The sequence below is a fragment of the Pygoscelis adeliae genome, unplaced genomic scaffold (assembly GCF_000699105.1).
Source record: "Pygoscelis adeliae isolate BGI_AS28 unplaced genomic scaffold, ASM69910v1 Scaffold27, whole genome shotgun sequence".
Taxonomy (NCBI): Eukaryota; Metazoa; Chordata; class Aves; order Sphenisciformes; family Spheniscidae; genus Pygoscelis; species Pygoscelis adeliae.
Window position 1 is genome coordinate 5,628,375 of NW_008825410.1, and position 12,650 is coordinate 5,641,024.

Genomic DNA, 12,650 nt, shown 5'->3' on the forward strand with positions numbered 1-12,650 from the left:
AGATGAAAATGCACAGGCTTTCTGATAAGTGTCTATTTCTGAAAATGTTCTCCAGGATTATTTCTCTTAAAGCTTCTGTGAAGCACTGGAAAACAACAGGAATCCTCACAACTTTAAAAGTAAACAAACTCAGGTGTTTGCAAGATTAAGTCTCCATTTGCTTTTTGTCTAAAAGATGAAGTCTAGTCTGTTTTTTTGTATTTAGTAGGTACTGACATTAAATCAAACATTTGTAAAGACACTGTTAATAAAAAAAGACCCATATAAAAATTTCCTTTACAAGTTAAAACTAAAATAAAAAACATGTTAGACAAGGAAGCTCAGAAGAAAAATGTGACAAGAGTCAATAAACCACCCAATTGGACAAGTGAAATGATTTTGTAAAAATGTAAGTCTCCATGAGAGGAACCACATGGTATGTAAACAGAGATAAACATTTCAATTCATGTATACCTTAAGACTGAATGTTCAAAATAAACATTGTCACACTGCTGCTTGGAAAACCATATCTATAACACCTGCCTATTCATAAAACTGTACGCAAGTAAGCTTACTATCTCCTCAGTAAATATGATTCAAAGGCTACCTTTGGACAGGTGAAAAAACCTCCCATTGAATTCAATGGGTTTTGAATCAGACATCAAGTGAAATAAGAATTTTAATTATTTAAAACATGATTAGTTTCTTTGGCATTCATATCTTTAGAAACTTTAAGCTGCAGAATCCCTGTTTTTTTCAAAATGTTTCTTTAGTTAATGAAGTAATTTCACAGTACCTAGGAACATGACGTTCAGTAGTACTCTAAACCTTTACAGGTTCTAAGGGAATATTTATCCAGAAGAGCTATTAAAATAGCACTACTTGTCAAAGAAGAGATTTATAAGACTATGCCAGTTTCTCATTAAAATGTTCCACTTAAAAGCTGGTCGAGAGTCATACAGAGTAAAGAGAACTCAATACAGACCTTTGAGAGTGCTACCAGTCCATTGTAGATCTCAGGTAAGGTTTTCTTGCCAAGAACCTACTTCTTAAGCCTAAAGTAAAACCTGTGGACTATACAATATAATAAACCCAGTTCTGCAGATTGTTGCTAATCCAGTTAGCGTCAACAGGAACTTTTCATGAGTAAGGATCCCTTAGAGCAAAGGTCATAAAGACATAAAATGTTACTCACATTTCATGGGGGAGGAAGAATTTAGAATACTAAATATATAATGCATTCTGTGCATCCAATATAACTGTACTCGTAGAGCTGGAGTCATGTTCAGATTAATTTGACAAGGGTTCTGTTATACTGAGAGAGAAGCAATCAGCTTCACCAAAATGAAAGAGGAATTAGCAGAGGGAGAACACAACAGTTTTCATTTTAAATATTCATAGGCATGCTGATATCATACTTGGCAGTTAACTGGAGAGAATCCTTATCCCAAGTGAAGCATACAGTACTTAATTTACACATTATGTAGTTCAAGTTTCCCCTTTTGCCCTCCCTCCACTCTCTCCCAAAGATGGATACTAACCTTCCTCACACTGAAAACATTAAAAAGAAACTTGTCTCCTTAATCTTCAGCTCTTTCCAGAAACCAGCTGAGTTCATTTTTGCAATTATACACAGAAGCACTGCAGTTATGAAAATGTTCTTATGAACATGTTTAAATTATACCATAGTTCACTGATGTGCTACTGTGCTAACAAAACAATTTATCCATAAACAGTTTTAAATTAGAAGCCAGAGTCTAAGGAGAAGTGCTGTGAGCACAAGAAAGGCTGAGAAGAGACTGGGAATCAAGTGACATCTAGTGAAGACAAAAGACAAATCTGTTCTTCTCTGAGAAGAAAGCTTAAGGTGCACTTCAGAGAGTGCACTAGAGAGAAATACTAGAAACCAGGGGCTGAGGTTAGGAAGGGATTACTAGGCTGAAAATAAATCACCCAGCAGCAAAGAACTGAAACCACACCAAAATAGCTCACAAAAATCTAATGTTTGTTAGCTTTTTTACAGCAGTAAGGAACAGTACTATTCAAGTGAGCATGAGTATAATAATGTGGATATAAACATGCCCCTTTATTTCTACAAATAATTTTGAAGAAAACAGCGTATTAGCCAAGCTTTTTGAATTAGTGTGACATGCAAGTACTGTAGTGGACGACAGCATCTTCAGCTTAAGTAATTGTTTTGTGAGGAGTGCTCAGTTCAGCCAAGATGCTTTGCTATCTTACTTTTATGTCAGGACAAAAAATCCGTGTGGTACACCATGCAAAAAGTTGAAGAACACAGGCTACATCCCCTTGTTACACGTCAGATCATCTGTTATGTGTTGAGATTTCAACAGCAGGGAATGGTTAAGAAAAACAACTTCTGCAGGGCTAAAGAACTTTAGCTGATAGTGTTAAATTGAGATTTATTATTAGGCTTCCACCAAATGCAATTGCAAATGGTCTCACTAAATCTCAGTGAGTCTCCTTCAGGTGTTTAAGTTGTTTAAGCATGTTCTTTTCAGAGTTTCACGCTACTGCACAGTAGCCGGCTGTAGTTAAATCAAACCAGCTGAAGTTCAGCATGTTCACCTTCCCCTCCCTCAATATTCTCTTTACTTCAGTGTATTTAACATGTTTTCTGCAGTTTACAAGAGGGACTAACCAAAGATGCTCTGAACACCAGGTCTTGAACAGATACTATAGGTTATCCCTCACAGGTCAAGGTCACTTCAGCCTCTAACTCAGGAATACCGATCTACTCGTGTGCTTAGCAGTGCTTGTTTACAAAATCCTGCTTTCACTGTATCTAACAAATAGTCCATAATTTCAGTTCGCTTTATGGGACCGTATTAGTAGTTTACACTTTTTATACCACTGAAATGTTTTTAAGAGCTCCCGTAGGACTATTTTTCACAGCTACTTGGATCAACTGACTCTTCCCCCCATTCAGCATCACAGACTGCCATGCTGACACTGTTCATCAGACACCAGTCTGTCTCTAAACACACACAGAGGAAGAGGCTGCAGTAAAAAACCTCACCCCTCAAAAGCAAAGTCAGCACATGTGTTTACACATGTTCTTATTCCAGCCCTCAGAGCTGGGAATGAATTAAACTCCCTCCTAGTTTGGGCTCCCTATACCCAGTACTTAAAGCCACTTCTTTTGAGTCTGTATGGTACCGAGTCCTCCCTGCGCCTCTACATTAGCTAATCCCAGGCTTCAGCTGACTATACATTTCATTTCCAGCTACAGCAGACATTCCTCCTAGACAAGAGAAACCACATGACCACAAATTGCCCATCCTCAGATAAAGATTTCACTCTACAGTATTTTTGACACAGGGCACCAATGGAAAGAGTAAGAGGCCAGATGGGTGAGTGGTCTGAAAGGAAATGGTGTGTCATTATCCACTTCAAACCAACACACCTGATTAGTAGAAGAACAAAAAGAATACATAGAAAATAGAGTACAAAACCAAGTACTAAAACTAAATCCATTTTCCCCTTAATCTAGACCAAATCTACCTTCTCACCCCTGTCCTTCAATATTAGCAACAAAAAAAAATTCCACTCCGCTTGTTAAACAGCAAATTCTTTAAGATGATACAAAATTAAGCTCTTTAATGAAGGGAGTTCACTTGTACAACATTCACTAGCTTTGAAAATGCCAACTTCAAAATAGTCTATATCTGGCAAGAGGATTCCAACAACTTTATATTACAACCTGTACATACACATGGAGAAAGATCGTTTATATGGGTCTTCCACAAAAAAAATTAGTTATTTTAAACCACTGGGAGATAGGTGAAGACACGAGAAATTTGTACTAAAACATGTCAGAAAACATCAAGACTTACAAAAAAGGAGTTAATATGTTTGCAGATGCCTTTTAATAATAGAACAACAGCTTCTGAAGAACTATGTTAAAAGACAAGTGATTTGTCTCTAGTGCTATATTTAGTATGTTTACTTATGATGCAAAACTGACTTTGTTGCCATACAGCACAAACTTTGACAATTTAATTTATGCATAAATTGGGGTAGTTTCAGCATGCACTCTTTATACCATTACAGCACAAAACTCTCTCATAAATTAATCTGCTTCATTCTCCCAAAGCTTCTTAAAACCAAAATTTATATTATTTAAAGCTAAAATTCTCTACCATCTGTACTTTCCCAGAACCAAAGGTTTGGGTTTTTTTCAGGGAGAAAAAAGCTAACAAGGTATTTAATCTAAACATTTGTGCAGAACTCATATGTCACAAATTTAGTAAGGCATAGGTATAGGGATCTCCTTTTCCCTCCTTCTCACGTCCCCCTGTGTACTGCATTCATAAAGATATTTCCCCTTAGAGATCCCTGCACCAGAAATGGGAAGTAAAACCAAATCAAAATATATAACAAAAATGAAAGGCTTACAGTTAATTTAAAGCACCACTCCCAAGCACAGCTGAGAGGCCACTGTCAGGCAGAAGTCTTGTGCTTTGGACACAACCCTAGTTTCACTACGCAGATAGCTTACTTGCACCATTTTGGGGTAAATCATGTCAGTACAACAGTGTGGAATGACTTACCAGAAGAAAGCAGAGGCAGAACCAAAGTAGAAGAGAATACAAGAAGCAACAGAGAGTATATGGGCATCTAGTTCCCTCCAGAAGTCAGCAAGTTTGCTATATAAATAACCTGATACCAGGCAAAATGCAAAGTGTCAGACAATACCAGCGGGAGACACCATAACACATTTCAGCAGTCTGGAGAAGACAAAGCAGCTAGACTGGGAAGGAATTCAGGACAGACAAATGCAGTGTTGCTAACTGTCTTTGGACTACCTCCAATACATCTAGGTATACACTACAGACAGAAAGGTGACTTATAAAGGAGATGGCCTAATGTAAGGATGACATCAAGGGAACTTAGCAGCATATTAAATAAGATCAAGGACACCCTCAAGAAGGTTAGCAGCTACGAAGGGACAAGCTTCTGTGCTGGTCGCGCACGGAGAGCAAAACAATTTGGAAGGGGATGGTACAGCACAGAAGCAGTAAGCTGTGTGAGCAGAAAAAAAGGAGAAAGTTTTGACTTTCTCTCAGCAGGTAACTGCTCTGCTGGAAGAAGGCAAAATGCACAAGTATGATAAAGGGTGACCACGTGGCTGTCAAAGGAACGTGATGAATGAGACACAGCTATTCTGACAGGATCAGAAAGTTAACTCAGAAACAAAATTCAGGTGTGGAAATGGAAACCAGCAGCAAAAAGCTAATGGATCACCTCACAAAAAGGAAAGGACTAAAGATGAGGAAAGGATTACACTTGAGGATCAAGGAAGAAGCAGTGGAAAGAGCAGGATAGTAAGGGAGAGCAGCTCAGAGGAAAGGGAGACGAGGACAGAGAATGCAACATCAGGTAATACAGGGGAAGTTTCAGAAAAAAAAATAAAATATATAGTTGTTCCAAATCTCTTGTCATTCAGACATTTGATAATATTGGGCAAGGAATCAGAGCACAAGAGCAAAAGGATAGAAAAATCGTCAGGAGCAAGCTATGAATAGCAGACAACTTTTGAGGACATTTAAAGACAGCACAAGAATATAGTGAAGCTGGCGAGCACAGGATCACCTGAGGTTAAGGAGACTGAGGAGAATAGCAAAACTAAGCTGCTGTTCACTACCACCTACCAGGCAGACTGAATCGCTACCAGGAGCATAAGCATCTTCCCACAAAAGAAACTGCTAAAGATACTTAAACAGTGACCTCTAATGGACAAATCATATAATACCAGTATTTCCACTGGCGGCAGAAACACTCATGGACTCCAGGTACGACTGGATAATGACACAAAAGCTATAATCTCTGAACAGATTCTCCAAATGATTACAGCATCAATTAATTTATCAGGTAGGTAAGTCAAATAACTGTTACAGTAGTTACAAGCCATCAAAAACTTATAGCATATCCCAAAAATATGTGAAAATAAAACATGTCAATTTGGCAGCGCAATAGCTGTGCACATACTGATGACCAGCACTCTGTACCTGTTGTCAATGCTGAAGTAACCTTTAACATCCCAGCCTGCTTTCCAGTCACGTCTTCCCCTCTGTGCACTCCTGGGTTGGACTACTGCTAACCTGAGCTTCCGAAAGCTCTTCAAGCACGCTTCCTGATCATGATGCAGTACAGGGATTTTAATTGTTAAACCTCATCAGCATACAAGTAAGGATATTAAGTGTGACTATACTAGGATGTGAAATTTTGTATACACTTTAAGTAGCTGGAGAACACCTTAAGTTAGCCTAGCTATCTAAAGTCTAGAAGTTTCAGTACCACTTCATACTTCATGGCAAAATAGTTCACAAAAGCTGCTCTGCAAGGAAAAAAAAAGTCAGGTAAGGCATAAGCCACAATATATATGCTCAGTCTTAGATGTTTCCTTTAAAAAACGACGTCTCTCTATTGCTAATTCTACTCCAGTTATTGCTCACTTACAAATCTAGTGGCATAAGGGGACCAAAAGGTGAAGCCTAATTTACCCTGCTGACTTCAGTTTGAGTCTGCAAAGGTCCTTTTTTTTTTTTCTCTAGTCAAAGGCAGCCATTTGGTGTTCCAGTGCAGCCAATTTTTAAAAAAGCCAAGCCCTCAAGACAATGTGATACACAAACCTCCAAACCATTCTGCTTGAAATGACATGGGGCAAGTCCCAGAGTAGAAAAGACAGCCAAGCTTGGCAATATGCCTTTCCTCTCCCTGACCTGGGCTCCCTGGACATCCCAGTATTTTGCAATTCCCAACAACTGTCCCCCCAGAACTGTCATGAAACCACAAATTCTAGCTGAAGAGGTTCGAACGAAGTAGGACAAAGTTTGATTTCAAGAACTTCTATGACAAATTCCTTAACACAAGACTTCAGAAGCCTCTTGACACTCCAAACCATTGGAAACTAAACACAACAGAACACGTGACTGGCACGGCCACTCCAGCATCAACCACGGAGCAGGAACCTAAGGAGAAGCATGCTGGCTGGCCCTGCAAAACATGCAGATCTACACCAACACCCTAAGTTCACTTTCATCCCATGCAGGGGTGTCAGAAAGAGCAAGTGGCCAAGATTGCTGCAGACTTTGAGAGAAGTTAAGTTCCACTTGAACTTTCATGAAGCAGTCCTAAGTAGAAGTGCACAAAACAGTAGAACGGATACCCATAAAAATTATTACTGCTGCACAGAAGATGCAGAAACAATATTTGTGATTGACCAAAGTGATCAAGCATGGTTTCTACAGAAGTATGTTCTGTGGCTCCAACTCCCTCCATACCCCTCCAGCACAGCTACCCTAATTCCCTACCACTATTCACGTCTTATTAACGATCCCACTGAGCAGGAAGTCAATGCCACCTGTAAGTCCTCCAGCTCCCATCAAATAGCATGTAACAAAGACAACTTGGTCACATCTACTCAAATTAATCCATCACACTGAAGGGCAGATCTCTGTCATTCAGCCACTCTCTTCCACAAACTTGAGGAACATTTGTCAGGACTTCTATTCCGTTTATTTTGATGTTAGACAATGGGTTCAAGACAACTGGGTCAGGATCAGACAAACTATGCAGGCTAATAGCATAAGCATGACTGTCTCTAATTTTGCTTCTCATTAAATCACTAAATGGTGGAACAAAAAACTCCCAGTACAGTATATGGAGACACTGGCCCATATGTCTACATTAAGTTAAGAAAAAACACAAGTACTCACTTTCTGCCTCTGCTTTCAACTGGATTATCACAGGAGACCCCAAAGTGGAATCATCCCAGGTTTGCCACTTACGCAGCAACTAGCTCAACAAGACTGCAGAATCGCAGCTATTTAGCTTCCCCTAGAGTTTTGTTTCTGATTTTGAAGCACAAAAAGTTCCCATCAAGCAGCAAAGGACAGACTCAACTGTTTCAGAAGTTACCTGGAGCAGAAGCAGCCGGTTCAAGACTCCTCCCATTAGCACAGCACCAGACAGCTGAAAAAAATCCAGCCTAATATTCTCCAGAAAAAAAATCAACGTGGATTTGAGTACTTCTGATAATGAATGATTTACAGACATGTAAATGCACAAGCACAAGCAGTATGAATGACATACTAGAAATATTAACAAAAACCATGCCACAAAAATATTCTAAGCAGTATGATGGATTTAATAGTGCGGTCCTCATACTTGCTAATGAAACTTTACTTACTTTTAATAGAGTTTGCTGGCAAAAATATGAACTATGATTACATAAAAATATGCATATCCAGTTTTTACATGTATTTATTCTTCCAGATAGACATATTTACTATAAACAGCAGAAAAAAACAGCAAGCAGAACACTCATTTAAATGGCAGAAAACTAGTAAAAGATGCTAATATGACCTTAGTGTAGCATGTCAAGTGTCACTGCCACCACTTTCCTAGTCATTTTAAGAACAATCTGCTAAGACAATTAATTACATAGCTTAAAAGATTAGGTCAACAGTGTCAAATACGGTAATATGAACTTGAAATTTAGCCTTTTAAAAGTGTGTGCTGTCTATTTAAATGTCTACATCAATTTGTGAAAGAGTACTCACAAAGTCTGTGAACTCAGACTTTGAGTTACTTCTCAGGAGAAGCAGTGGTTTTACCTTCCCATAAAAGAAACCCAAACATAGCAATCAGGAAGGCTGAAAAAATCCCCTGGCTGAGAGAACAGATATACTTGCAACCTGCTGATCTAAGGGCTACTTTAGAAGAATCTAAGGGCTACTTTAGAAGAAAGCAGTAATTAAAAGTTGAGATTTAATATAACACAATTTTAGAGTAGTGGCAATCCTTAAACTGGAATTTTGAAAACTAAAACTGCATTAAACAAATGGTGTAGTCTGGATTTTTCTTGAATAGTTAAACAACCTTGGAAACCTCTTATTACCATATGTTTTTCTCCCCCAGTCACGTCTACAGCTAAGACTTATAGCTAGGACATAGGTTACTCAGTTTTTAATTCTGGCGCTCATGCCTGAGTATGTCACCCTCCCCAGGCTCAGTTCTCAGACAGACAATTTTATCATGATTCAAGCCTCCTTGCAGGAGTTTCAGCCTGTCTTCTCTTCCTCAGGGCAAGGTAAATATCTGCTGCCTGCCCAGCCAGTTGTATGTTCAGCTGAACTCACCCCCTTTAGCTACGTTTAAGATTCGTAAGGTGTCACGTGGAAGAGATGATTAAGTCCTTGGAAGTCTGTTAGCTTTCAAAAATTGTAGGATTTTTACAAACCCCAGAGAAAGAATAGTCAAGTTTTCCAAGAGTAATGCTTACAACTCATTTCATCCTTGTGCCAGGTAAGCAGCCCAGGTAAGCAGTCATTCAGACAGAAGATACCAGAGCAGATAATCGGCACCAGAGAGAAGTTCTGCCTGGCAGCACTAGGTACCCAACTTCGGATGAGTCTGATCTTGTCACACAGGCAATACATAGAGGTGTGCAGAATGAACTGCTATCTCAAGGTGCCTGCAGCCCTCCAAAAGCTGCAGAGAAAGCTGAAGTGGCTGGATACATTTAACTGCCTAGCTTTTAGGCAGCTCAAGTTCAGAGACAGGCATCTCCTTTCAGTGACCTGAGGGAACACAAAAGACACCAGCTGGGTGGCCCTGTAGCCCAACTCCATGAGTGGCTGATAAAAGATGCCAGACGGCAATATGCCCAAAGCAAGTTTACCATAATGCTTTCCCAAAACATTCTCTCAGCTTCCAGCTATTTGTAACTTCATGACCTTCTCAACTAGAGGTAGAGCTGTGTGCTTAATAGCAACGCTTACAATTTTCCCTTCCTGAATTTGCCCATGAATTTACCCATCGGTCATCATTTACATGTTAGATGGCTAGAAATTGCTGGTCATATTTATAAATAAATTGAGACTTCTTTGAAAAGAAGTCTATAGGGAAAAGAATCTATAAGGAGAAAAACAAGTAGCAAGATGCCAACCTAGAGGACACTATACAATAAGAAGTAGGACCTAGAATAACTAATTCGTACTTCTCACAGACACTCACATAGTGCCCATACTTTTATCTATTTCCTGCTACCACTTCAAACCCTTTAAGCTACGCATTAGTACCCAATAAACTGCATCCAGACAAGAAGTGCTTATGTGGTAGAATCTAAGAACATTTTCATTTTTTCCTCATGCTTAATCCTCTGCAAATGCTCAAAGCCTTAAAGCGAGATTTTTACATCAATACATATATTTTAAGTAACACAATATCTTACAGCTCATCCAGCAAATAGTTTAGAATTCAATAGGTTTTTGTTGGGTTTTTTAACCCTAGTCTCAATTTGTAAAGCTTTTCTTGGGTATAGCCTGGTACATGCTACTGCACCTGTGCGGTCATCTCCCCAGCATCTCCCCCTCTTTGGTGGTTCCATTCCCCTCCCCATTTCATGCACTCTTAAAAAATTCCATTCCAAAAGGGAAGGACTGTTTGAGGTAGAAATCCACTGGCACATGCACAGAGCAGACAAGGACAAGCAGAACATCAACAAAACCAATACTTTTCTTCGCTTCAGAAGATGCACAGTAACAGGGATCAGACGAAACTCACTGCTTTTATTTCAACAACCAAGAAGCAGGAGTGTTTGCACAAGACACTGAAGGGTAAGCCTGAAGTGTTCTTCTACAAAGAAATAATTTCTTTTGCCTTGCAAAAGCCAGTCTGATATCTGTCTCCATAAGTCTCATGTTTATGCTGCTCTCATGACATGCTATTCACCAACACCTCACTTGAGGGCTGCTTTACTATGGAAAGTAGGATCCACAAGGTAATAACTGAAGGTGGCGTGTGCAACACAAGCAAGAGACAACTTACACTCAAAAGATTATTATTTTTTTTGACAGAAGTAGACTGCTTGACTTTCATGCCTGAAGCTCACAGTTGGCCTTGCTCAGATATATTTGGTTATAGATATAATGCAGTTGAGTTGTAATTTATTTTCACTTGCTTCAGTCAAATTAGTTATCCATCCACTAAAATGCAAACTGTATCATTTCTGATACAGTTAAAACAAAAAAATCAAAAGTCCTCACCTAAACATAAGGACTTCAGAGCTGTGGTAGGGAATGGATTTTTGGCTGAACTGGTAACAAGACTGAGAATTACAGACCTTCCAGTATGTGGCAGATTTGTATTTAAGTTGGAAAGGCATGTTGAACAGAGATGCTAAGTCACATCTTCAATCTCTTCATTTTTAATAAAGTGCTTCACCAAGAAGCACACTCAACAGTGACATTGCGCTCTATTATAAAAAAAGAAAAAAAATACCAAACTAGCAGTGTCAGGTTTCAATATTGCTCAACTGCCTGTAATGAAGTCCAAAAACAGGAGTATACTTACTTGCAAGCTTGTTGTGACTCAGAACCAGCTGCGTGATATGAGACAATGTAACTGCAAGTGAAGAGAGAAAGAAGTTAGTTTGCGGACACGGCAACTGAGAGCTTTTATCTATTTCAGCTAAAAAAAGAGGCAAGTTATTCTCTCCGCTCCAGTAACGCCAGGTTCATATGCACTGTCACAAAACACAAGACAGGATCAAGACTTAAGGACGTGTCTCCAGCCACTCCTCTGCCCCTTTACTTCACGTTTCTGCTACGCTAAGCACAATGTCAGCAGTAAGTACTGGTGCCTCCCAGCAGAGGTCTGGTTCTGGGCACATAAACACCTTTCTCATTTCCACCCTTTGAATTCTTCCCGAGGAAAACCTGATAGATACTCCAACATTTATCCCAATAGGAACACATGCCACATGAGCAATTACATTTCCAATCGTTCCCAGTTCATTATCTTCAAGTCACTGCTAGATTTAAGTCCTAAGTACCAAAAGCTGCATTTACAACCTTGCACCCATAAAGCACAGTAGCAGAGTAGCATCATTTTTGTGCGGTGAATGGCCAGGTGACAACATGCAATATTTACTCAAATTAATTGAATGATGTGATTGATCAAAGTCCCTCAGATTCCACCTTATCGAACAAACAAGTGTGGGACACAGGGCAGCTACAGAGAGCAGCACTCCCCCTACACTTCATCATCCTTTACATTTCTTCTTGCCTACTTCCACCCTCCACACCACTACTGCTTCCCCTGGAAGCTCCATAGCCTACAACTGACAACATTATCTGATCAAAAAAATATGCTAAAATAGTCAGAGGAGAAACTCACACCTTGAAGTAGTTCTCAAACATCTTCCTCCTCCCTGTAAAAAGTTTGATATACTTTATTGAACTAGAAGAAATTAGAGATTTTCCTCCTCTACACCTTTTTCCTTACTTCCAATGCAGTCTCTTCCAAACAGCTCTAGAAACTACATGGCTGCCCCTCCTAGGCAGCTGGGAAATTTTCCTGCCTGGAGGGCAGCTGATAGCGGTATGTCTTTCATCCCTCAGAGCTTTCCTCAAGCAACAAACATCACTAACATTAGCCCAGAGATAGCCCACAGGGCTCTTGCTGCCTTATGGAATGAAGATATCCTGCTGAGCATGTACGAAAACTGGCCGTGCTAATCAATACTTACTAAATTGCAAGTTGGAGGAAACAGCTTGGAGAGCTTTTACTTACTGATATAACAACCTGTTTCAGCTAACCCTTGAAAGCTCATGACTTACCACAGGCAAATATAACCTGTT

The 12,650-nt window shown here is 39.5% G+C and overlaps 1 protein-coding gene across 1 annotated transcript in view; it reads right to left on the bottom strand.

Moving 5' to 3' along the window:
* RSU1 (Ras suppressor protein 1) overlaps nt 1–12,121 on the bottom strand; it is a 101,612-nt gene extending 89,491 nt beyond the window's left edge. The window contains exons 1-2 of the mRNA XM_009330600.1: nt 12,064–12,121; nt 11,362–11,412 (exon numbers count right to left, since the gene is read on the bottom strand). Coding sequence (XP_009328875.1) covers nt 11,362–11,412; nt 12,064–12,121 — 109 coding nt within the window. The remainder of the gene's footprint in view (nt 1–11,361; nt 11,413–12,063) is intronic.
* Between the last annotated feature and the right edge of the window lie 529 nt (nt 12,122–12,650).